The sequence below is a fragment of the Furipterus horrens genome, unplaced genomic scaffold (genome assembly GCF_987537825.1).
Source record: "Furipterus horrens unplaced genomic scaffold, mFurHor1.1.pri manual_scaffold_10, whole genome shotgun sequence".
Taxonomy (NCBI): Eukaryota; Metazoa; Chordata; class Mammalia; order Chiroptera; family Furipteridae; genus Furipterus; species Furipterus horrens.
The window spans coordinates 24,589,229-24,614,986 of record NW_028327180.1 but is presented as its reverse complement, the minus strand read 5'-3'; the positions used below and the strand labels follow the sequence as shown (position 1 = coordinate 24,614,986).

The 25,758-nt window shown below is 33.5% G+C and overlaps 1 protein-coding gene across 6 annotated transcripts in view; it reads left to right on the top strand.

The window, feature by feature from the left end:
- Nucleotides 1–25,758, top strand: part of RAPGEF2 (Rap guanine nucleotide exchange factor 2) — a 235,440-nt gene that overhangs the window by 183,191 nt on the left and 26,491 nt on the right. For all 6 annotated transcript variants that reach the window (XM_090288745.1, XM_090288741.1, XM_090288742.1 and 3 more), the window contains 5 exons: nucleotides 4,912–5,043; nucleotides 12,797–12,974; nucleotides 18,742–18,878; nucleotides 19,501–19,659; nucleotides 25,358–25,510. In XM_090288745.1, the coding sequence (XP_090144871.1) occupies nucleotides 4,912–5,043; nucleotides 12,797–12,974; nucleotides 18,742–18,878; nucleotides 19,501–19,659; nucleotides 25,358–25,510 (759 nt within the window). The remainder of the gene's footprint in view (nucleotides 1–4,911; nucleotides 5,044–12,796; nucleotides 12,975–18,741; nucleotides 18,879–19,500; nucleotides 19,660–25,357; nucleotides 25,511–25,758) is intronic.

The following is a 25,758-nucleotide window of genomic DNA, read 5'->3' as shown; positions in this document are numbered from 1 at the left end:
ATTATTAGATTTATCAGTTATCTCATGACACTTTTTGCAAAACTTTGTTTCTTGCCTTTATATATATGCATATTTATAAACAAAATAAATTGCATATTGTGGAATACTGATGGATGAAGTCCTCAATGATGAGTATTTGATCTAGAACATATCTTAAGGGAGTATAAGGAAGCATAAATTACTTCTGATGAATATTTTCAGGAGTCTGAGTGTTTACTTTTCCTGGTGTTCTTAAAGAAATATAATGACTTAAAGAAATAAAAGTTGGCCATATTATGAAGTGGGTTTTAAAATGAGCTACTAAAAAATAGTCCTGTCTATTCAAGATGTACATAGGAACAACTCAGAGTACTAGTATCTGCAAAGATCAGTAGTAAAAGAAAAATGGTGTGTGTGTGTGTGTGTGTGTGTGTGTGCGTGCTCAGAGAGAAAGAAAATATGAATTACTTTTAAAATACAACTTGAGTTCTGAAATGGGCAAGAGAATAGTGTCTGTAGCTGGATAATTTGAGTACCTGCAGCCCTGGCTGGGAGTCACTCGGTTACCCCTGGCATGTAGTCTTAGATTCCATCTGTAGGAGCTGGAAAGGCCCTGTGTCTTACACAGAGTCTATCATGTGATAATTTATAGCCAACACACGGCTGTAGTGATTTCTGTGTGCCAGGCCTACTCCAAGTGCTTTAGGCTCAGTCATTCATTTAATCCTCACAACACAGGTTTTCAGTAAATGATGAATGCATGGAAAATGTAGGAGACTGGTTTCCCTAACACCTCAGAGAAAAATAGGAAATCTGTCCAGTAACAAACCAACTCTTTCTTGCAGAGCTTGAAAACATGAGCATAAAGAACACTCAAAAAACAAAAAGCTCCCCTGATGATATGGGGAAAACAATATTCATCTGGGTAAACTCCTAGTTTTCAGTCACTAAGTGTAATAACTAATTTACCTTAGGTAGTGTTAATCAATATTAACTGCCAGGGAAGATTGGATAGATTCCAACAAGCACCCTGAACCTTGTGTATTCTGTTGCAGCAATTTCTTGAAATAAAGTGATTCTAAGCTTCGTCGGGGAAATTTTCAGTTAAATAAATTTCCGCTGATGGTGGCAGTGTTTTGTTTCATTTTGTGTTGTTTTCTGACTCTTGCATTATTCAGCAGCAGGATAATAATGCATTGTGGAACATGAAACTATTACATTTCCATTACATGTTCAATAATATACTGACTCTTCCTCATTGAGCTTGAAATCGTGAACATAAAGAAGTTTTGGGGGGAAGAAGAGCAACCACCCTAGTCTACATTATCACCACTTGGAGGAATTTTACCAATTCAACAAAGCATTCACTTAGTTGTGTCGGAAACATTAAAGCATCCACACTCATTGAGTTCATTTATTAGCTAGTAATTTTATAAATGTCAATCATTAATTAACAAATCAAAGATTATCAAATGCCTGTTCATATATGAGACTTACGTCCTTTGTGTCGTGCTTCTTATTTAAAGCTATTTTTGTAGCATCCCTGTTTCTCCCAAAAAGGAAACAAAACATTATATAATTAATACCCAGATTTAACAAAACTATGATTAATTTTAACGTTTTGATAACTTTATGCATTTAAGAATCTGATTTAAATATTACTGTTGTTGTTTGTTACATAGTAGTGTTTATGGTTTAACTATGATTTAGTCATTTGCCTGTTAGTTTATTGCAGTTGTGATTCACAAGTACTGTATTTTTAGAATCTAGGTTGCTTTATCTAGAAAAAGTTTGAGCAGTAATATATTCACATAATCAAATAGGAAAATAAAAATATTTAAGAAAAGATGAGATTCCTTTGCTGTGAAATATATTGATGTTAAGATAAAAATGTATAAAATGGGCTTGTTTTTATTTAATTATTATTTAATTTTATTTATGTAATTGCTGTATATAGTACCAGTTTCAAGATTATTTTCCTATTTTTTAACAGAATTATTGTTATAAAAGCTGTCTAAAGTCAGGTTATTCACAGCTGCATTTTAATCTGAAATTTGATAGCATGCTGAAAGTAACTTAAATAGGCACCGCATCAAGCCTAGAAAAGTTTGGAATAAGTAAATCTTGTTTTTGGCATTCCCCACTCCCATGCTCCAGCCTCTGCTTTTTGGGTTTATTTTACTAAGGCCATGGACTACTGTCTCCCTAGGGATTCTGTGTTACCCTGTTGCCCTCAGGTTTAAACATGGGTACCTGTTTGCCCCTGAATCCCGGTCCCTATGTATTTCATTTGTTTTTTGGATTTGTGGTGTAGGCTCAGTCTCCATTCTATTAGAGTTTCGTGGCTGAGCCAAGTCAGTGCATCTTATATTCTTTTTCCCTTATGGGAACAGCTTCCAAAATTTCTCCCATACCATAACCTTGGCTGCTTTCTACTGTCAATAAAATTTAATCATGATAGTGTTACCACAATTTATGGAAAAAAAATTAAAGCTTTTGTAAACATAGCATCTATTTACTCTTAACTTTAATATAGCATTATTTCATGCTCTTTTGTAAAAGAACATAGGGGGTGTTGAGGAGATAAAATCCATGTTTGAAAAACTGATTTATTTTTCTATTGTGCAAAATACCTATTTCAATGACTGTTGTATAGGAGTTACATTTGGAATTGGGAATGTCTCATTAACCTTGATAGTCTCCGTTCCTAACAAAGAGTCTAACATGGCAGATAGTCAATAAGTATTTACAAAATCAGAATTGAATTCTTAAGAGTGAAAACTTTTTCTTTTAAATAGTCTTTACAGTTCTTAGCTTAACACAGCCACACAATTATGGTATTTGTGGCTGCAAGGAGACATCGATTAATAGATTGTGGTCTCTATTAGATTTAGAGCTCTTATAACTCCTATTGCTTTTCACACAGTGAATTCTTGATCAGGAAAGATGAGCAGCTAATGGATACTTAAGAGAAGTGTCCTATGTGACTTAAATAATTTTTTAGTGAGTAAAAATTCATTAGATAGTTATATCTTCATCTGATAGATATATTTAAGTCAATTTTTAAAAATCATACTATGTGGTACATAAGGTACCTGAGTCTTGTCTATAAAAGATAATCAGTAGAAATCAGTGTGTTGTTCTGTAATTGCATGTATTGACTGATGCCTTTTAAAATCATTGAGCCATTGAGGAATGTTTCCCCAGTTGCTTTCTGTGGTGAGTGACTGAATTAAATGGGAATGTAGCTGGAATGATACAGGCTTTTTATCCTGGTTTTAAACACATTCTTTTAGCACCTGATATTTACTACTGAACTACATATCAAATCATAGTTATTAATGCATTTCTGCAAAGTTCTGTCTTCAAATGTTCCTGAAGAAATCCTGCAACTATTTCACTATCCCACATTGTGGATAACAAACACATATAAATTCTTAATTTAGAGATATTTACCTACCTAGTAGTCCTCATAGGAAAATTATTATTTTCCTAAATTTTACCTAACATTTAATGCCCTTAATTAAAAAAAAAACACTCATAGTGATATACAACATGTTTGTAATGATTTCACACATTTGAATAAACATCTCACTTCTCTGAGCTTCTCCACCATGTTTTTATCCATTTACTTGTCATATCATCATATGTCCCCTAATAAGTTCATATTTAAGTCTTTCCTTTGGATACCTTGTCTCTCATGAAGATAAAAAGGTACTTCCATACAGATTATATTAAGTATTACTAAATATTATAATCTGCTGATTGAGTCAGGTCTGAATGATTGTGAGATGTGAATATGTTTGCTTCTTTCTTTGGGACTCTGAGGTGTCAAAACCTGTTGGTCATTGTCTTAAATCTGAATCACCCCCCCTTGTGAGGCTTATTCTAAACTACAGAGTGGCATTTTGTTTTTTGAAGTGGAGAAAGGATGAGGTCAAAGGAAAAGAAGGGAATGTTGCTAACGTAAACTCTTGTTTTAACAATTAGTTTATATATTTATTATTAGTCAACAGCGAAATAGGACCAATGTGCAGGCAGGAAAGAACATGTTATTAGGATTGCATGATGTTAGCACATATTTTGAAATGTCATGAATATTATTGCCCAATAGTATTATAAGTGTGATATAGATGGCATCTTCTTTTTTTTTTAATCCAGAAGGATAAATAATCACTTATAAGAGCACAAGATCCCTTAAGGGCAGTGTTTTCTTACTGTCTCATTCACTGACTAGTACATAGTGAGAGGAAAAGGGCTCAGTAAATACTTGCTCATTAGGCGAATGTATGAATGTTCAATAGAGATTATAATTATTTAGAGTTAAACTTAAACAAGTAGAAATTTGATATTTGTGTATGTGAATAGATAAGTCAGTGTTGCCCATAACTTTCTGAATTCTAAGTTCTTTGAGAGCATGCTTTTCTCTTTCCTCCATAGAGCCTAGCACAGTTACTTGTGTATCATAATGCACTTAGTCAGTTCTAAGATGCTCATTTTTAAAAATAACCTTTAAACACTATTTGGGGAATAGAAAAAAACTTAAATCTGTCTTCTTATTTAAGGTGTTTCTTGGCACAAAGTTGCATTTGTGACAACTAACAAATAGTATTAGGCTAATTTACTCAATGGTGTATAATTTGAAAATTTTAGCTCATTGAATTAAATGCTTACCTAAGTTAATCTTAACTGCCAGACCCACCTGTTTATACATTGAATTTGGTATTATCTGATGTGTATTGAATGTCCATAAACTTAAAAATCTTATTTTGTGATAATCTTTAGTAATTTCTAAATTAAAAAAAATAAAGAATCTTTCCTAATAACATGTTTGTCTAAGTGATGTGAAGTAGAGTATAATATAATTCTTAAATGTCTTTTTGAAGTTCTTGATTCAAATTGTAATCTTAGTTTTTCTTGCTCCTTCCATAGCTTCCTGCAGATTTCACAAAACTGCACCTTACTGATAGTCTCCACCCACAGGTGACCCACGTTTCTTCTAGCCACTCAGGATGTAGTATCACTAGTGATTCTGGAAGCAGCAGTCTTTCTGATATCTACCAGGTAAGGGGTTGTTTGTCTTGTCATTTGCTTTATTTTCATGCATTCTAAGGAGTTTTGTGATTATTGATTGATAGAGCCTATAAAGTAACTGTACATTATGTGCATATATTATATGTGCATCCATGGACATAAAATGTTAATGTTTATGCTTCACACAGCATAAACATTGTAGTTTGTTTTAGGAGTACTACTATCTCATTTTATTTGCCTCTGCTGTTACCAGTTATCAGAATTTTTAATAGAATGGTTACAATGAAAACGGTTCCCTTGACTTTAAATATATTATTATTTTGAGTATAGATATATTAGGTTTATGACTTTTTAAACTAAAACTGCAGGGGAAAACTGCAAAACTATACTTTTATAATAAGATTTTTAATTAAAGCTTTGAGTGACAAAAGGAAGAGATTAAGATTGGATTATTTTTTTCTTATATTTTTTTATTACCTATAGATTTAGCTGTGTTTAAAATAAATTTTCATAATACCAATGAATGGAAAGAAACTGGGACTGTGGAATTCAAAAAATGTTTTAAAAGCAAAATAATTTTAATTTTATTGTTTGTGAATAATTTATTGAGTTAGAAATTCTGAATTTAGGAAAAGCAACTATAATATACAAAAAAGGTCCTTTTGGGGGGGGTCTTTAATTATATAGCACTAATAATGGATTTTGGATGGTTTCAAACAAAAAGAATGTAATGCATACTTTACAAAGTGTAGTTCTTGGCTTCTTAGGAATTGTGATATAAGACAATGACAAAGTACCTTTGTTTAGAAACATAGTGTTTCAGGGTCACTGATATATTTTGGCAGTGCTAACTTTCTTTAAAACAAAACAAAAAACAACAACAACGTACTAAACCTTTAGAATATCATTAGGGCAAAACATATATGAGTCCTAAATTGAATAGATCTTAGGAAATTAATGTTCTTCTAGTTATATACTTTTTTATAATTCAAAGGTATTGTAAAAAGCTTACTAATAATTGATAGCCACAAATGCAGTTTTTAAAAGATTTCTTGACTGATTAAGAATTTCTCTTTTTAGACATTTAGAATTTTAAAATGTATTTGCTACTATGATTTCAAGGGAAATTATGCCACAGGCAAGTCAGGACTTATTAAAGGCTAGCACTTTTATTTAAAAAAAATTTTTTTTCTCTATTATTTTGCAATAATAAATATAACCAATTTGGCTCTTCAAAGTAACTTTTTAAATTTCCACTTGGGTGAATTAAATGTTTACTTGTATTTAAATCTTTAGAAAGTAATTCCAGTTATAGAATTTGCCTATTTTTAGAAGTTGTTATCTTTTAACATTTATTCAAGAGTGTGCCTTATAGTAGGGCATTGAGCAGTATAAGTAAAAGCTGTGCTTCAGTCTGTTAATTGAAACACCATGATAGAGCCCTTGTTTTCTAAACTTTGAGATGATTATGTACATTTTAAATATCTATAGTAGAAACACAGCTTGAGGTTGTAGAAGTTACCACTGCTTTCTTGAAATATATACAAACCTGACTGTAAATTTATAAGGATGAAGTTGTTTGTATAATTTATTGAGACATATTCATGGGGGAATGGCTTGCTTTATGTGTTATTACCTTGAATAGGCTGGCTAAGTTCATGAGGCAAATCTTGATGGTACTTTTCTGCTATCCTCAGCTACCATCAGACTGTCTGAGTATACAGAATGTGGGTGAGAACTTCAAGTTGCTCTGATGTGGTTGGAGCTTGCAGCCTGCAGTCTGACTTCATCTTGGGGTGTAGATAGGATCGAGGTTCACTGTGTATTTTGATTCTTTTTACTTGAGTTTGAAGGCTGTTCATTTCTAACCTGCTGGCAAGCATGTAGCCTGGAAGGTGATATATCCTTCATAAGGATATGATATAAATTTATAGATGTAGCAAAGGATTTAGTTATTGGCTATTCAAAACTTAACATTTAGTAGATATCCCCAATAGACTGTATCTATCATCTTTTAACCAGAAATTCTGAAGCTGAGAAGAGACCTGACAGATGGACCTGGTTTAGTTACCAATCTTGAATTGGAATTTTCTACTACTTTCTTATCAATCAAGTATCCAGTTTATTTTTGAACAATTCCAGGGATGGGCAGCTATCTCTCATGTCAGGCCATTTAATCTTTGTGCAGTCCTGACTTAGGAGAAAGCTGTCACATTGAAATGACATAAATGCTCATGAGATGGACACAGAGAGGAAGGAATTGAATGCTGTGTACAAGAGAGAAAAGGGTAGACTGATTTTTCTGAGGGCAAAGTGGAATAATTAGCTTTAAGAACAGAAGCCCTCCTTTGTTTTAACAGGGACCTATTGTGATGGGTTTGGAGTAGGAACTTTGGGAGAAGGAGTTTCTAGAGCAAGACATGCCTGGTAGAGAATTTTAAGGAGAGAGAAGTTTTGAAACAGTACTTTTAGAGAGTAGGAAAGCAAATTGACCAGAGCAATGCAACTCATTTGAGTTGGCACCCCCAAATACAGAGTGATTAACCTCTGCCCTTATAAGTAAGTTTCTTCACACGAAGAAAGCAAAGATTTGGCCTCATCCAGGACCGAATTTTTGTTATATGAGTGTAATACAAAGATGGATGGAGCAACATGCCAGGATTTTTCTAACTGCAAAACTTTGTTTTTGCATGCCTTCGGCCTGGAATGTTTTCTCCTAACAGGATTCGTTTTTGTTTTCTTTTTGGGGGGGTGGGGTGGGGGGTGGGGGGTCTTCTTTTTCAAGTACCATCTTCTCAGTGAGTTTTTAAAAACTTTTGTTTTTATTGTTATCACTATTACAAATTTCCCCTTATAACCCCCTTTTGCCCACCTCTACACAGTAACCACCCCCCTTCGTCTGGCCATCACCACACCGTTGTCTGTCTTTGGGTTATGCAATTATGATCTTTGGCTAATCCCTTCACTTTCTTTTAATTTCACTCTAAAAAGTAGGTCCTACATTTTGATTCCTTCCCTGCTAGTCCTTTTTAAAAAAAATATTTATTCTTAGAGAGAGGGAAAGGGAGAGAGAAAGAGAGGAAGGAAAACATTGATGTGCGAGAGAAACATCGATTGGTTGCCTCTTGCACATGCCTCAGCCAGGGACCTGGCCTACAGCCCAGGCGTGTGCCCTGACTGGGAATCGAACTGGTGACCTAATACTTTGCAGGATGATGCCCAGCCAACTAAGCTATACCAGCCAGGGTGTGGCTAGTCCTTTTATTTAGTTTTTTAATTGAAACAATTATTACTTTCTATGTTCTGTCTGCCTATTAGAATGATGGCCTCAAGAAGTCAGGGAGCTTTTCTGTCTTGTCTCTATTTTTTCTCTAGAGCCTAGTATACTGCCAGAAAATCATTGCCATGCAGTACAGGTGTGTTTAATGAGTGTGCTTGAAATATTAGACTAGGAAATACTAGCTGGAGGTCTGAAAGCTAGATACAGAAAGTAGTTAGTAGAGTCAGGAAGACTAAAGATCATGATTGAATTGAAAAATCTTAAGTTACCTTGAAAGAAGATGGAAGCAAGGAAAAAAAAAAAAATAGGAGGCCTTGACTGGTGTGGCTCAATGGGTTGCGCATCATACTGCAAACTGAAAGGCTGCTGGTTCAATTCCCGGTCAGGGCACATGCCTGGGTTGCAGACCAGGTCCCTGGTTGGGGATGTACAAGGCGCAACTGGTGGATGTTTCTCTCCCTGTCTTTCTCCCTTCCCCTCTCTCTAAAAATAAAAAAATGAAATCTTTTTTCAAAAGGTAAGAGGTTGTTGGTGATAGAAAGCAGAATGGCTAAGTTGCTGACATGAGACAATGCAGTTTCTAACCATGATAGGGTCCTAGCTTAAATGGTGTTATTAGCAGAGTTGTGGGTACGGGGACCAGAAATAATTGTACAAAAATAGATCAGTAGAACAGAGGGTTCAAGCAAAACAGAACTCAGTATGTACGGTTATAGAATGTACTGAAGGAAACCTCAGAGATAATGAAGAAAGTGATAGATTATTCAATAAATGGTCTTTGGTGTGGGGGAATCACTTTATAGTCTTACTTTATATCATAATTAAGATTAAATTCCAAGAGTTAGCAAACTCTTAATGGTATAGTGAATGATCAAAAAAATTAATAGTTAAAATCGAGACATTTAAAGTCAGAATATAACTCACTTATGCAAATTAATAAGAAAAATACCCAGCTCATAATATAGCAGAATTTAAAGGGCAAGAGTAGGTAGTTTTCAGAAGGGAACATGCAAATATCTATACCTTAAAATATTTAAAACATTAGTAATTGAGTATATGAGGATATTAATGTGAAACTTTTTTCTATCAAGTTAGCACAGACTTTCTTGTGAATATTTATATATAAGCATCCTTATACCTATTAGAATTGTTAATTTTTTTGAAAGAAACCTAACAATTTACATTAGGAGCATTAAAGAAGTGTTCCTTTCTTTTAAGCATATACATATTTTTAAAATCTATATTGAAACTAAAACATTGATAATATAAAATTAGGAACAACAAAAATTATAATACACAAACGACTTAATGCAAGCATTACACTTATGTTGAAGTATATTTTGATACTTTCTAGATATATGGTTTTGACTGTAGTTCGTACTACCGTTGTTGTCTCAGTTAAAAATTTTAATCAAATTTACTGAGGTGGCATTGGGTAATAGGATCGTATAGGTTTGCAGTGTACATTTCTGTGATACATGTTCTAGATATTACATTATGTATTCACCAAAGCCAAACCATCAGTTAAATTAGTATCCACACTAGCATTCAGTGTAACTTCTAGCCTAAATTTATATCTAGCCTAAATTTAGGTATTATTAGAGTTAAATATGTATGTTTGAAATTCTGCACAAATTTTATTTACAACAAGAATACTGTTAAGCAACCCTCTTTAACACGGGGCTATGTGTAGGTTATTTAATAAGTAGAAAGGTTTATATTTTAACTGATTTTTAAGTTAAAAAACATGTATAGTAGTTATTTTTATTTTAGTTTAACACTTTACTAGAGCTTCATAGTATTTAATATTTCTTCAGTTCTTTTTCTTGATAACTTAAAAATGCAAAGTAAACTAGCTTTAAAAACTGCGTTTTTAATAAAAAAATATATAATCCCTTTTGATTTAAAAAAATCATAGAGCTTTGTATTATAATACAAAGTATTTAGTAGTTTGTATTGGTTCGACCAGGATTTTAGTCATGGCACAATCACTGGGTTTTATTTTGTTTTATTTACATTGAACATTTAAGTTCCCTTATTCTTTTCTCATCTTAAAAATAGGGGTAATCTAATTTACTGAACTGATAGGAAGGTAATTATGTCCTAAAAGCATCAAATGTAGTGTTAGATACATGGTAGTCTTTCAATACAGGATCACTGTTTTTGTAATTAATTATTTAATAAGCCATTTAGCCAGAATTGTATGGATTCAATTAGCCTGAGAGATGCTTTTTCACAGTGTATAAGTGGTTGGGGTTTTAACAGAGTTTTTTTTTGTTGTTGTTGTTTTTGACAAATTCTGCTACTGTAAATTGTGTGTGAGGCTCCTAGCAGGGCTGGGGAGAGGTAGAGGTGTGCAAGTTCTGAAATGAAAAAGGTGTTCCTTTGAGGAAGGAACTTTTGATGTAAATTGGCGTTCTCTTCCCTATTTGATCCAAGAAGACTCCTAGGAATGGCACGATGTAACTCCAGTTTACTGATCATAAAATTGGTTTCATACAGGTTAAGGGCCTTTGTTAAAGTCACATAGTGAATGGTAGAGCTGAGATTTGAACAATTAAACTCTGAGTTTGTGTGTTCACTGTGCAAAAACAAATTCCATTCTAGGTTCCAGGCATTCCTTTTAGACCAGTTTGTGTTCATTGAACTCACTGTCTTCAAACATTTCATTGCTCAAAAGAAAATTATATTATGAAATTAACAGAGTCCTAAAACGTTATTTTTTTAAATTTCAAACATATTATTAAAAGGAATTCTGTAGTATTTCAAGATAAAAAAAAATTTAAATCCAAATATTCTTCTAAGTTATTGGTTTAGGGACTCATTTTATGAATGATTTCTTCTTCTTTTTTTTTTTTTTTCTTTTATTGTTTTTCTATTACAGTTGTCCCATTTCTTTTCTCCATTGCTTCCCCCTACCCGGCCCAGCCCCTCCCCCACAGCCAATCCCCGCCCCGTTGTCCATGTCCATGGTTCATTTACACATGTTCCTTGACTAGACCCTTCCCTTATTACCCCTCTTCTCTCCCTCTGCCGTCCCCCATGAATGGTTTCTTAAAGAATGCAATACACATAACAGAAAACAACTAATGATCATTTACACAAATGGGGTAGAAGGTTCAGTTTTGGAGAGATTAACCCAATTCATACTTAAAAGTCTTTCTGGTTCTATGTAAGACAAATATAATTCAGTTAAGTGATATAATGGTTTCTTTGAGATGGTATAAATGTATTTTTAATTTCTTATCATATGTTAGATGTTTACAAATTAAAGGAAAAACTTAAGTTATATAATTATAATACTTCAAAGAGTTTTCTGTCTTCAGTAGTGTCCCTTCTTTGCTCTGGGCTATTATTAAAGAATGTGTATGTAGAGGACTAATTGTAAACTTGAAAATACACTGTGATGAGTAATCACTTTTAATAAAAAGATGAAACGGGTGAAAATGTAATCAGAACAAGAATTAACAAATTGTCACATTTCTAGATTTCAGAAATAAGGTTCCAATAACAACAATGCTGGCCTGGTTTCTCTGATGACAGCCTTGGCATACTACATTACGCCAAGTTTGACTTCAGTTTCATTTTAGAATTTAGAGACGATTCTGTGAATTCTGAATTTAAAGTAGGTGATGTGTTTCTGAGCGTTCCACAGCTGGTTCTCTCTGTCTCGGCCACAGGGCCTTAGTGCTCTCCCAGCTGGAGCACCTCTGCTCGTGATGGTATTTATTAAGTAGTATTCATTAAGGCCTTGTTTAGGAAGCTATTGAAGATACTAGGTTTTCTGTTTTTAGTTTTTCTATCTTCAGTAGGTATTGCCTTCAATTATTTTCATCTCAGGTTTTTCTTACAATGTACATATTTTAGTTCAGGACATGATACCTAACAAACCAAAAATGGGATTAAAATTCTTTTGTTAGACTTGAGAAACTATAAACATAAGCTTCAGCTATTCTCTTTAAAAAAAAAATGGAGTGAAAAGATAAACTATCTTTTGCTTCGTTATTTTACTATGTTATAAATGCCATATGACAGCTCAGGTAAAAAATACAAAATATTGAGATAAAGTCATTAACCCTAACTAAAAATTCAGTAGGAAATAAAGTCTCTCATTTTGTTGAAGCAATTATTTTACATAGTGCCTGGTATGTAAATATTTGTTGGTGTTGAATTTATGTAACTTTGTTACGGAAAAATTGATATAATAGAAATTTAATATTTTAAACTAAATTTGTTCTCGTTTCTTTTGGGTACAAAAGATTTACGTAAAAGTTTTAAGATTTCTTTGCACAGACGACAGTATGGTGATTGCTAGAGGGAAAGGGTGGGGGGAGTAGAAGAAGGTACAGGGGAGATACATGGTAACGGAAGGAGACCTGACTTGGGTGGTGAACACACAATACAGATGGTGTGTTATAGAATTGTGCACCTGAAACCTATATAATTTTATTAACCAGTGTCATACCAATAAATTCAATAAAGTTTTTTTTGGTCTGTTTTAAGGCCACAGAAAGTGAGGCTGGTGATATGGACCTGAGTGGGTTGCCAGAAACAGCAGTGGATTCTGAGGATGATGATGATGAAGAAGACATCGAGAGGGCATCTGATCCTCTGATGAGCAGGGACATTGTGCGGGACTGCCTGGAGAAGGACCCAATTGACAGGACAGACGATGACATTGGTAAGTTTGGATGAGAAACGAATGTAAGAGCAATTTAAAGGAAGTAAAATTGCCTGATATAATAATAGAGCCCTTGAATAGCAAGATTTAAAAGTCATTAATTTATAAATTTCCCTATGTCAACAGTAACATTTGTTGAAAAATAATTTTTTATCAATTTTAATCAGTGTACCTTTAAAGAGTCTACAGATAAAACTTTATAATAAAAAACCTTTTCATATAAGCCTTTTCTTAGCTTACTTTATTATCAAAAAGTTAAAAGCAGTCTTCTGTACAATATTACTTCGATTAATTTTCTTGTAAGCACTGTTCTCATTAAGTTCATGTTTCCTCTGTGTAAGCATTAGTCATGGGGCAGTTGGTAAAACTGTCATGTAGATGACCTTGTTTCTGCTGTAATTCCACATGAAGGTGAGGCTGAGTAGAAGGTAACAGCAGAATGTCAAGTTAGCAGCATACGAGCTAAGCGGCTCTATATCCACTTTCCCTTTCCTTGAGGTTCACTTCTCTTTTCCACCTTTCCCATCAGAGCAAGACTTGATTGTGTAATAATGATTTAGCGTTTGAGTACTCCCTGTGCCCTGGCTTCCTCAGAACACTGCAGGGGAGAGCGACATCTGTTAGAGTCTTCTCTCCATCACAGATCTAGAACTTGCAACCACACTTGCCTGAGCCCGAATGATCTGTTCTACCATTCTGCCAACTCATTTGGGGCCAATATGTATTTGGAGAGATTCAAGGACCTATTGAGATTGGCTATAGGACATTATGGGCATAATTACATTGCTTGTGTGTTTGAGGGAGACAAACATGTATGAAGAAAAGTTTTATCATTTAAGCTGTATACATACAAGTATGCTAGGAAATTAAGGATGAGAAAGCCAAACCTGGGATTAGATATTAAAATCTAATAAAGCCACTTATAGAAATTGCTCGCTATTTATAGATGAGTATCATATGATGCTAACCATTCAATTAGATTGAGCACCTTCTGTGTATGTACAGAGCATTTTTCTAGGGCCTGGAATCTCAGTGGGGGAGAAGGCAGGTAGATCCTTGCTCTATTGCAGTCTGAAGAAAAAAGTAGGATTAGGGGGTGATGGAGGTTGGGAAGTAGAATGAACAGAAGCCTTTTTAATAATTCCCCTTCAAAGGGCTCAGAACTGAATGAAGTGCGCAAGAGGAGACAGCTGTGCTTATGGCCTCTAGGACAGGAATGCTTCTGCATTAACCTTTTCTGGATAATTATTCTCTAGATCTCAGCTCAAGTAAGAGACGTAACTGCTTTTCAAATATGAATCTCTAAATTCTCCTTTTTTTAGCCCATTTCCTTCTCCATCTCCGCCACTCCTCATTCCAGAGGTGCTGGTAGTTTCTACGTCTCTTGAGGGTGTTGCAGTGCAAATTGGTTTACTCCCTGAAAACATAGCATTTCGCTGTCTTTGTCTGATACTGCACATTCATCTGGTTTCCAGTGTCCAAAATTGTATTCTTGTAGTTTTAAAAGGAGAATAAAATGGAAGTGTGTTCCATTTGTCATTTTAACCCAGAACCCTTGCTCATAGCATTTTTAAAAATAGGAGTGAACGCTGCTTATGAACAGGTTGATGTGGAGGTTATATTTCTGGGAGCTAATATATCTTCTCTTTTGAATATGTTTGTTTTAATATAGTTACGGGAGAAAATGATGATTGTCATTCCTAAAAATGTAAGACCTTCACTTTATATCTGAGGTTTCTCTCCTAGCATTTCTGGAAAGCAAGAACTATGCTGACTCCTACAAAATAATGCAAAGCTAACTTTTTTGTTAAATATGCCTGTCAATAGAATCTCTACTGTACATAACATTTCCTTGAATACCAATTCTCTTGCAAGCAGCAGTGGTTCTGATTCAAATATACTTTTATTTAAAATAATAAACCATTGTTATTAAAGATAAGGTCTAATGAATGTTGTTTGATCTGCACGAGATCTTAGATCTTATATTCTATTTCCTCAAAATAAAACACATGAGAGCTCTTTTAGCTATTACTTTTGCCATTACTCTTGTTAAATTTAACTCATCCTCCAGTATTTAGTTAAAGTGATATCTTTCACATGAACAGCAGACATCTGTATGATTGATGTTTTGTTTAGATGCCTCTCTTTCTACCTACTTTTCTCTACCCTTACACACCCAAAAATGAAGGGATGGTATGTATTTGGGGAGGTGGGAAATGGAACCAAATGAAGCTGCTACTATTTTGTCATATACTAAAAAACTGCAGGAATTAAAAATTTGGGGGGTGCCGCAGGTCCCTAAGTTCTTTGGTGTACCTTTGTTTCATTCCTATGAAGGAAGTGACTTTATTCATTTTTGGTCTCCAGCTTATAATTTGTAGGTAGCCAATTATTGAATGGTTGTTCATTTAATATTCTGTTTTGAGGCCTTGACACATTAAGGTGTAGAGAACCACTTTGGACCCTTTTAAAAAGAATTTCTTTTTTCCCCCTTCATGTACCACCAAAAAACTCCACAGATTTTTAAAATATATATATTACTATTATTTCTTACATAAAATCAAACGTAAGCAAATAAGCTAATTTTCTGAATTGACTTCAGTGTCTGGTCTGTAAGTGGATTATTTAATTTTCCATTGTGTCACATTTACTGGAAAAAAGAAGTTATTTTAAATGGCTAATTTTTTTTTTTTTAATAAACATCAGTATTCCTTTCCAAACAGAATAAGATAGGCCACTTTAATGTATTATTGTAATAGATTCTTCTATGCAATATAGAAGTAAAAAAGTCTGCTTCTCCCACCCAGGGCCTTTTCTTTTCTTTTATCCTAGGAACCACCTTCTGACTGGTTCCAAGCTCTGAATTCCTGACCGCTCTAATCCTTTTAACTGTAAGAGCCCTGAAGCATTATCAGAGTTTATGTTGAGCTTTTAAGGCCGAATGCTTCCATTTTATACCTTTTTAAGATATATATTGGTGGTAGAAATGCTTTTTTTAAAAATTGCTCTGAACCTCCAGTATAGTAATAAGATGTAAGTCATTACAAAACCAGTGATGCCATTAATAAATCTTTGTGAGTCTTAAAAACTCTTAGATGCCATCTTGTTAACCATATATTTCTTTTTAGTTTTTCAATGGACACTGAAGAATTTTGGACATTTTCTATTATTAGATATTTTCTTTCTCCTTTATTATTTATTAATATTATATGTGATACACAGGTATTTTCTGTGCTGTTGTATTTTTTAATATTAGTTACTACTCGTGTATCGCAAATTGATTTTATGACCTACTTTGTGGAGTAGGAATCTGCCAAAAAGCAAGAAAAACTTCTATGTGAGGCACTTCAAATCATTATATCAAGTATTAGTGAATGTATTTTATACTTCATTTTTATATACTTCACCTTGTTCAATCATATGTGTTAGTAGTTTAACGTTTATTATTGTCTAAACATTATGTGAAATTGTAATATTTCTGACAACGTTCAGTCTCATATTTTTTTAAGACCATGAATCTTTGCTTATTCAGAGAAGCTTGGCTATTACTGAGGGAAGAAAAAGGGTAAAGTGTGTGGTCTATAGGTAGTATTTTAACACCTTACGATGAGGAGTGGGGGGTGGTGACAGCTAAAGAAAACAGGCTGGAAGCTGCTGAGCTGTGCCGAGCTAGTCAGAGGAGCACAACTTGTTCATTTGCCTTTAAGTTTCAAATCAAAGGTCCGTGCATTTGTAAGACAATGATTCCTACCTCCCATAGGTAATAGATTTTGGTCATCTCTTGGCAGTGCTTTCAAAGCTGCTTTATTGTTATCCCCAGGAATGATCCTTTATGGTATAACACAAACACACACTTAGGACTCATTCTTTCTGTAAGTGGTGTGCTTTGATACTCTTCCTTTTTCATTTTTTAAAATGCTGGTTGCAACAATAAATTGAGTTCCTGATGCATCAGTTGGGGTCAGGTTGAAGAACACTGTTCTCTTGGACAGAGTCCCTGGGTACTACCTGTCATTGTTATGCTCCTGATTACCAAAGCCACCCTGTGTAATGAAAAGTCTTATACAAGGAGGGATGACGTAGGGTCTAATCAGAGCAGACATTACCCAGCTGGACCAGAGAAATTCACCCAGTCTGACCTTCTGTAAATGTAATATACATTTATGTGTACATGTAATATACATTCATATAGTGAACTATTTTTCCTGTTTTACATTGTTTTTTGCAATTAACTATATCTAATAACAAAATTTATAATAAATTTTAATAGCTAGAAGGAATGTGCATAGGGAGAGTTTCATTATGTGGTGACAAGAAAAATATAGTGGAATTTCTACTTAGCTGAAAGTTGGAAAGATATGAATATAATAATAAAGACAATAGTAGCTGTTCACATTTATTAAATATTTACTCTGTGCTAAGGATTTATCATCTTTATTACATTTGATCCTCACAAATGTCCAGTAAGGGTAGGTATATTATTTTATGAGTGAGAATAACCCTTACCCTAACCTTAAGGGAATTAATTAAACTTTTCCAAAATAATATGACCTATAAGTATTCCAATGATGTCTGACGCACACCTTGTGTTCTTCATTGCCATAATGTCCGGCATGAGCTTTGGAGGCAGACAATCCTGAATCATGTCATTGCCACCTCCTAATTATATGACTTGGAGCCTGTTTTCTCTCTGTGTGGTGAAAAAGAAAACATGGGGATATAAACTACAGTATAAGGAATGGAGCAGCCAAAGAACTTATACGCATGACCCATGGACGTGAACAATGGCGGGGGGATTGCCTGAGGGACTGGAGAGTGCTGGGTGGAGGAGAGCAGGGGAGGGAAAATCAGGACAACTGTAATAGCATAACCAATAAAATATAATTTAAAAAAAAGAAAAAGAAAATATGTACTTCAGAGAGCCGTGGCGAAGTGAGGAAAGAATGTAGTAAGTAATTAGTAAAGCTATCTAATAATACAGAAAATTAAAAATAGAGACCACAGGACTTGAAAAGACTGTGAAGCCATCCATCTTTTTTTTTTTTTTTTTTTTTTTGTCTCATTGACTATATGTCAGAAACAATTGTAACTTGCTTCACATGAAGTCATCCATCTTGTCAACAGCTAGAGCTAGGCCAAAGTATAAGCGCTTCCCACAGCATCGCCAGTAGAGGGATCACACTTGTCTTTCTTTTTTGTCAGTCTGTGGGGTAAGAAATAATGTATAATTGTCATTTTCATCTGTCATGTAATATAAAATTTTAATTCATTTCTCTGATCCATTGAAAATAATTCTTGGTTTCTAAATTCTGGAATATCTTTAGATTGAAGGTAGTTATTTTTACTCACTGTTTGGGGCTTCCTCTTGTCACTGAATGGACCCTGAATAGACTGGAATGACTTTTGGAGAATTCTCAGAGCTCTCTTTCATTTCAGCTTATCATTTCACCCCTTAATAATCCTTAATAAGATCACAGTTCACCTTCAATAGAAATTTCTCACTTGAAGATTATTAATGTATTCATTCTCATTAGAAATTTGAATGACAGTGTACACTATTACTCCTGAAACAACAAGGAAATGTCACCATTTCCATAATGACAGAATTCTTTGTTGACCTGCAAGAAATCTAACTTGTCCTAAAGATCCTTAAAATAATTGTATTTCTCAATGGGTCAAATTATAGGGCATTTAAAAATGAAGAATCCTTGCTTGTTGCTGTTGTTTTTAAGTTGTAATTTTTACACTGGGAACGGTTGCTTTTCAGAACAACTCTTGGAATTTATGCACCAGTTGCCTGCTTTTGCCAATATGACAATGTCCGTGAGACGAGAACTCTGTGCTGTGATGGTATTTGCAGTGGTGGAAAGAGCTGGGACCATAGTGTTAAATGACGGAGAAGAGGTTAGTCGATATTTCTACCACTTAAAAGTTGCTGTTTGATGTTCCGGCAATAGACCAAATGAACAAAACCCAATTCTTACCTTTTCCCTTTAAAAAAACAATAGACAACAGGTTTGAATACGTCAAGAATTATGATACACTCCTCATCATGTCAAAGTATTACAAATCCGTATTTTATTTTCAATTATTTAATATATTTCAGACATTAATAAAGATATGTGTTGATTTTACAGATTGTATAATTTAAATTCAGAATACAGTGTTCTTTTCAGAAGAAACTGATGTTCTTATTGAGGTAGTGGTGATCAGTTTTTTCTTATTTACTACATATCTTTTAAGGAATAGAAGAGATTTTTTTTCCCTTATGTCATTTTAGAGAAGAATATTAGAAGTCAAATTAAGAGACTGGAATGACGTGCACCCTGTGCTAGACACGGTAATACGAAGATATATGGCTGTGCTTTATTCCTTGTACTATGAATTTGATAAACGGTTAACTTTACGTATTTCTTCCATTTTAGAATAAAGAACTGCTAAATCATTTGTAGGGACCATTCTAGCACTTAACAGCTGCATGATCATGATGTTATCTTCTGATTTGTCTTCACTTTTTTTGAATTAGCTGGATTCCTGGTCAGTGATTCTGAATGGTTCTGTAGAAGTGACTTATCCAGATGGAAAAGCAGAAATATTATGTATGGGAAATAGTTTTGGTGTGTCTCCTACCATGGACAAAGAATACATGAAAGGAGTAATGAGAACAAAGGTGGATGACTGCCAGGTATAACATGTCATTAAAAATTGTTTATTTTGAGTATGCTTAATAAAGAACACATATGTGCAGTAGTGGTAAGGTTTTTCCATCTACATAAATAGGCCATCTTTTAGATTTATAAGTAATATTTTTAAGTAGAACTATTACTTTTAGTGTTTTTAGTGCTTTAATGTTATCATATCTCAAGAAATTTAAAAAGAAATCTCCCTTAAAGTTATCTGAACTATACAAAACTAAGTGTTCTATAAGTAAGTTTTCTATTTTAAAAAATGTTCTATAAATATGGTTTTTTAAAATTTCTATTAATAATTGATAATCTAGTCATCAATATATATGGGAGTAAAAGTCACATTATAAAAAGAAATTATGCCCTAACCAGCGTGGCTCAGTTGGTTGAGCATCTGGTTGAGCATAATCCCGCAAAGCAAAGGTTGTAGTTTTGATTCCCAGTCGGTGCACATACCTGGGTTGCAGGCCCAGCCTTCAGGTTGGGGCACATGCAAGAGGCAACCAATTGATGTACTTACTATCTCTCGCACATCTATGTTTCTCTCCTTCTCTTTCTCCCTCCCTTCCCTTCTTTCTAAAAATAAATAAAATAAAATGTTTAAAAATCAAAAGAAATTATAAATAGATTAATAAAGATGATCTGATACTGTTATGCAGTGTTCTTATTTAAATATATACAAAATAAGGAATTAAGTTTAGAAGTTATGAAAATTATTCTTCATATGAATCAGTAGAAAGACTTTGCTAGTAAAAAAATAGTTGCTAACATAAAGAAAATAATTGATAGCAAAGAAAAATATCAGTGCTGATATTATGGTATATTCATTATTTAAAAGCATTTAATTAAAGACTAGAGAAAATATTGAGATCAGATGTGAAATTTAATTGATAATTAATATAACTGGTAACCTCTGTGTTAGTAAGAAGTAAATTTAAGATACTTTTGTTATTAAGTGTTTAATTTGTCTTAAAAATTTATCTTTGAAATATGAAATATTTTAATATAAATAAAATGGAAGAATGGAAGATTTGACTTTGACAGATTCGTGTTACGTCCTTGTTGTATTTATTGGTCTGTGGTATGAAATACATCTGAATATACTCTATTCTAAGAGAACATCATTGAATTTTTATAGCCTGATAAGTGTTAAATAGTATTCATTAAGCGTTCATTTTAAGCTTTTTACTCACTAAAAGGGAAAATGACCATGGTTGTAAATAAAATCATCTTACCAAGAGAATCAAAATAATATTGCCAAATAATGCTTTCAGTGAGCACTGTAGAGAAAAAAATGGCCAAGATTTCAATGTTTTGAATATGTAATGGCAGAAAAGCATTCCAAATGTAGTCAACTCTCAATTATTTTGAACAATATAGGAAAACAAAATGTAGGTAAATCTTGAAGTCTTTATTTGGCCTGGAAACGTGCATTTAAAGAGATCAGAAATGGTATTTCAGGTCTGGAAATGTACTTCAAAAACAACAAAGCCAAACCGAGTCCAAACAGGCTAGAAAATTGTAAATGTTTCTCCATCCTGTTATCTCTACTCTGTTCCTCCCTGAACCATTCTACATGTCCACGTTGCTAGGGCATTTGAGTCTGAGTGTCTGCCTTTGAAGGGCAAGTAGAGTTATTTTATTTTTGAGAATTCGTGCCTTTCAATTGGCCAACTGTTTTGTTAGAAATTTTGTAATCATGGGACTGAAGTGATATAAGAGGCACAGAAATGTTTCAGAATAATTGATTAAAATGTTACATGATTGTATATTATAGAGAGCTTAAGTAACATCAAATGTACCAGGTAACATTAAATATTTATCTGGGAGTCTGGGAAAGGGAAAGGAAGGAGGTGTTTGTTAGGGAAGAAAGTCTCATCTATTTATTTACTGGATGAGGAACTGGTAGGAAACCCTGAGTGATAGCCAGCAAGGTAGGCTCCAGAAGAAAACTGATTAGAAAGGAAAACTGATTAAAACACCTAGACTCCTGTAGCTCCTTATATGAGTTCACAGATATACAAAGAGAAAGTCTCTTTCTTATTCTCCACTTCATGCTAAGCCCCTGTAAAAGGAACATGTTCAGTCGGGGGTTTCAGGAATCACTCCTGTACTTGCCGAAACCCATCTGTCAGGCCTGAGAAGGATGGAGAAGGAAGTTAGACCATTTGATGTTAATGTTTTTTTGGAATAGTATGTTCATGTATTTCTGTTAAAATGTTACAAATTGTCAAAAGTACAAATGTTAGATCATGTTAGGAAAACAGTGAGGATCATATTTTCATTCATGCATAAGATGGCCTTAATATATGGCTATCTTTCTACTGAGCACATGGTAGGCAATTGACAGGTATTGAAAGACATGAACAAAAATGATGTTCTGTTTACCAAGAAGAAGCAACTTTGGTTGGGATCAGATCTCATTTTCTTACATTTCAGTGTGTTCTGAAAAAAATTATTGGGTTATGTTATATGTAGTTGAGCTTAGGTTAAGGCTAAGGACACAGTAGTGAGTGGATTAAATTTAACGTTTATTTCTATTTATTGGATCCCATGATAGGTTCGGGCTTGTGTTGGCTCTGGATCCCTTCTCTCTGTGCTCCTCTTCCAGTTCTCTCCTCTCAGTGTCTTATTTTCCTTCCCCTGTTTGCTTTGGAGGATAAAGGCAGGGCTAGGTGTAGACATCCTTATGGTACCATGTGACTGGTAATGGTTTTCTATTCCCTGTATGTGCATCTCTCTTTTCTTTCTTTCCCTCTTTCTTTCCCTCTTTTTCTTTCTTTCTCTCCAGCTCCTTTTTTCCTTCTCTACTTGCTGTATCTTAGGCCTGCCACTGACACCCCAGGCATTTCTTAGCCCACCCCTACACCCTTCAAAGTGTGAGCAATTAGGTATGAATTTCTCTTACAGACTCAAAGTACCAGCGTAAATAGATCTAACCTCTTAAGGTAAATCTATTAGACTCACCTCTTCCTGAGACCATGGGAGTTAATGATGCTTTGAATTTATAAAGTAGTTTTGCAGGAGAAAGCAGTTGCATAGATAAAATGAAAGTTGACTCTTCTGTATTATGATTGAACTTTAATTATACTTCACTCTTTTATTCTCTTTTATTTTTCTTCTAAATATAAATTATGATGTCATGTGTCCCATTCCCGTTGGCCTTTTTATAAGCAGAAACTTGTTTGGATTTTTTATTTATATCAGAGTGCCAAGATTGTAACACATACTTCTATATGTTAATAGCTGTCTGAAAGTGTGAACCTCACCCAAACAATTATGTATATAATTCACAAATTTTCTATTACTTCATTATATCAGTTAAAATCATAGTTTACCTATGGATTTCTCGCTAGGTCTATAAACTTCTTAAAGCAAAAATAAATCTAATAAAAATATAGATAAATGTCTTCATCTAAAATTTCTTTTATATATCAGCTCTATATGGCTGTATGGCTATATTAGAAATTCAGTTGGGGATTTCCTTTTCTTTTTGGGTGGTATTTTAGTTACTGAAGAGATGCCCAAACTTAGAAACAGTGTTCTCGCTCACTCTCCTGCTTCTGAATGAAGCTCGGTTGTCATTGGCATGTGTCTTAGAGCCGTGAGGAACTCGCTTCATGTTGAAGCCCAAAATGTGTGTGTTTGTACAGAGACCAAAAGAGCCTGAGTCCTTCCTAACATATTTGGTTCATTGGATCAATCAGTCCTAAGCCCACCCTTAACTTTGGATTTAATGCAAATCTGAATCCTTAAATCAAACTTATGTAATTTCCTTAAATTCTAAGTCAAGAAGATTAATTTTAGTATATTTCTTTTCTAAAAACATTTTCTTTTCTCTGTTTACTCATTCATTTTAACTCAGGGATATATATTTTAGGAGATAAATGAGAAAAATGATAAAATTATGTTTTCTAAAACTGAGTATAAAATTATTTAGTGATATATGTTTTTGAGACAAGAGACTACAGACTGCATATTTCAAAATATATATATAATATTTATTCCTCTTGTTAGTGTAATGGAAATAGGTTTTTTAAAGGAATTTTTAAAAGTGAATTAAACTATGTATAATAAGAAAAGCCTATATCCTTTGAATTTTAATTTTTTTATTCTAAACCCTTAATAGAAAAATTAGTGATATTATATCAAACAACCTAGTGGAAGAAACAGTATTATAATATGCTATTTCTCGAGTGTGAACTGCTTCTGCTAGTTTTGTAAAAAAAAAATAAAAAATAAAAAACAGACTTTACTGATTATGAAATAAGTATGTAAAATATAGAAAAGTATACTAAAAATGTTGGTTGTAATTTATATTGCTCAAATAATAATTATTATTAACAGTTATATTTCCTTCTGAGATTTTGATATTCATATATACAATTTTTAAAAATTAGCAAGCATATAATTATGAGACAGTGGGCAAATTAGCATGCTGATGTTAGAGCTGTGTCCTCATCTGTACAGTGGGGACAATAGTAGTACCTTCCTTATGGGATGATTTAGAGGATACATTGAGAAAGTTCTGACCCAAGGTGTGGGGATCAACTGTGGGAGTGGGGTTGGCTGGGGAGCTGTGGGCTGGGCAGAGGAAGGCAAAGGGGGAAAAAATTGGAACAACCGTAATAGGATAAACTAATAAATAAATAAGTAAAAAAAGAGAAAGTTCTGTAAGGTTAATGCAATATACTCATAATGATGATGTCATTATGAATATTACATTATTTGATTTTTCACCTTTAAAAATATTTAGTGTAATACCATGAACCTTAAGCCAGAACTCTAATATCCTATGAAAATATGATTTTGGATGACTGTTTCATATTACATATATGCTGTAATTTAACCATCCCTTTTTTTCATTTTTTCACATAAAAAGAGAAAAAGAAATGAATAATCACTCAAAATTTAGAGGCGACAATGGCCTTTGGTTAATTTGTGTAATAAGTGATTTTTGTAATTCATTCTTAACTTTCTTTAAAACTGCTGTAAGGAATGTAATTAATGGTTTGCCCTGAGTCCTGAAATTATTTATATTTGGAGTCATGGAGAAGTAATGGCTTGATGTGTATATTACTGTTAACTTTTTCTTTAAGCTCAAGGATCACCCTCAGTACCAGTTATAAGGAATAATGATTTGCGTTTAACAAGTATGAGGCTTGTTTTATCAACCTTTTTTTGAACAGACTTTCTAAAATGATTTTTTATCAATATAATCAGCAAATTTATAATAGCTACTCCACGTGTCCATGGAATTTTGGTGTCTTATTAAAACCATCTTTATTTTAAAATATTACTTTTAATTTTTTTCGAACTTTTAAAATCCACTAAATGGTAATTATGTTTTTATATTTATCCTCCTAAGATTCCATTCCCTCCTATAATACTTTTTAGTTGTCAGAGATACCTGAGTAAGGACTCTTTTAATCTTTTCTGATTTTTTTAATTGTTAGGATTTTTAATATAAAATATAAATATTCTAAAAAATGAAACCTTTTTTTTTTCTTTTTGGACCAAGGAAGAAATACATTAAAAAGTAGAGAATTATGATTAAGGTTCATTACTGCACTCATTAGAGAGTATGGGAAAGACATAGAAAAATGTCAGTTAAATAATTAAAACACTGAATTATTAGTACTGCTAGATCTCTTGCAAGTACTTTATCATTAACATGTGACTTCTGTTTTATTCCAGTTTGTCTGCATAGCCCAGCAAGATTATTGCCGTATTCTCAACCAAGTGGAAAAGAACATGCAAAAAGTGGAGGAGGAGGGAGAAATAGTTATGGTGAAAGAACACCGAGAACTTGATAGAACAGGAACAAGAAAGGGGCACATCGTCATCAAGGTAAGACAAACATAGCTCTATGTTTTTGGTCGTAGCAGTTAGGACAAATTGAGATTCCCCTACCTGCTTTTAGGGCATAATTTCTCTGAAAAGTTACCAGTTGTAAAAAATCTTTGTATGACGAACAGCAGTTTTACCAATTATTATATATACCACTACTCAGTTCATCTTCTGTTGAAGATCTGAAATCAGGGTACCACGTAGATGCCATTTATGCAGAGTAATGATTCATTAAACCTTTTATTTGT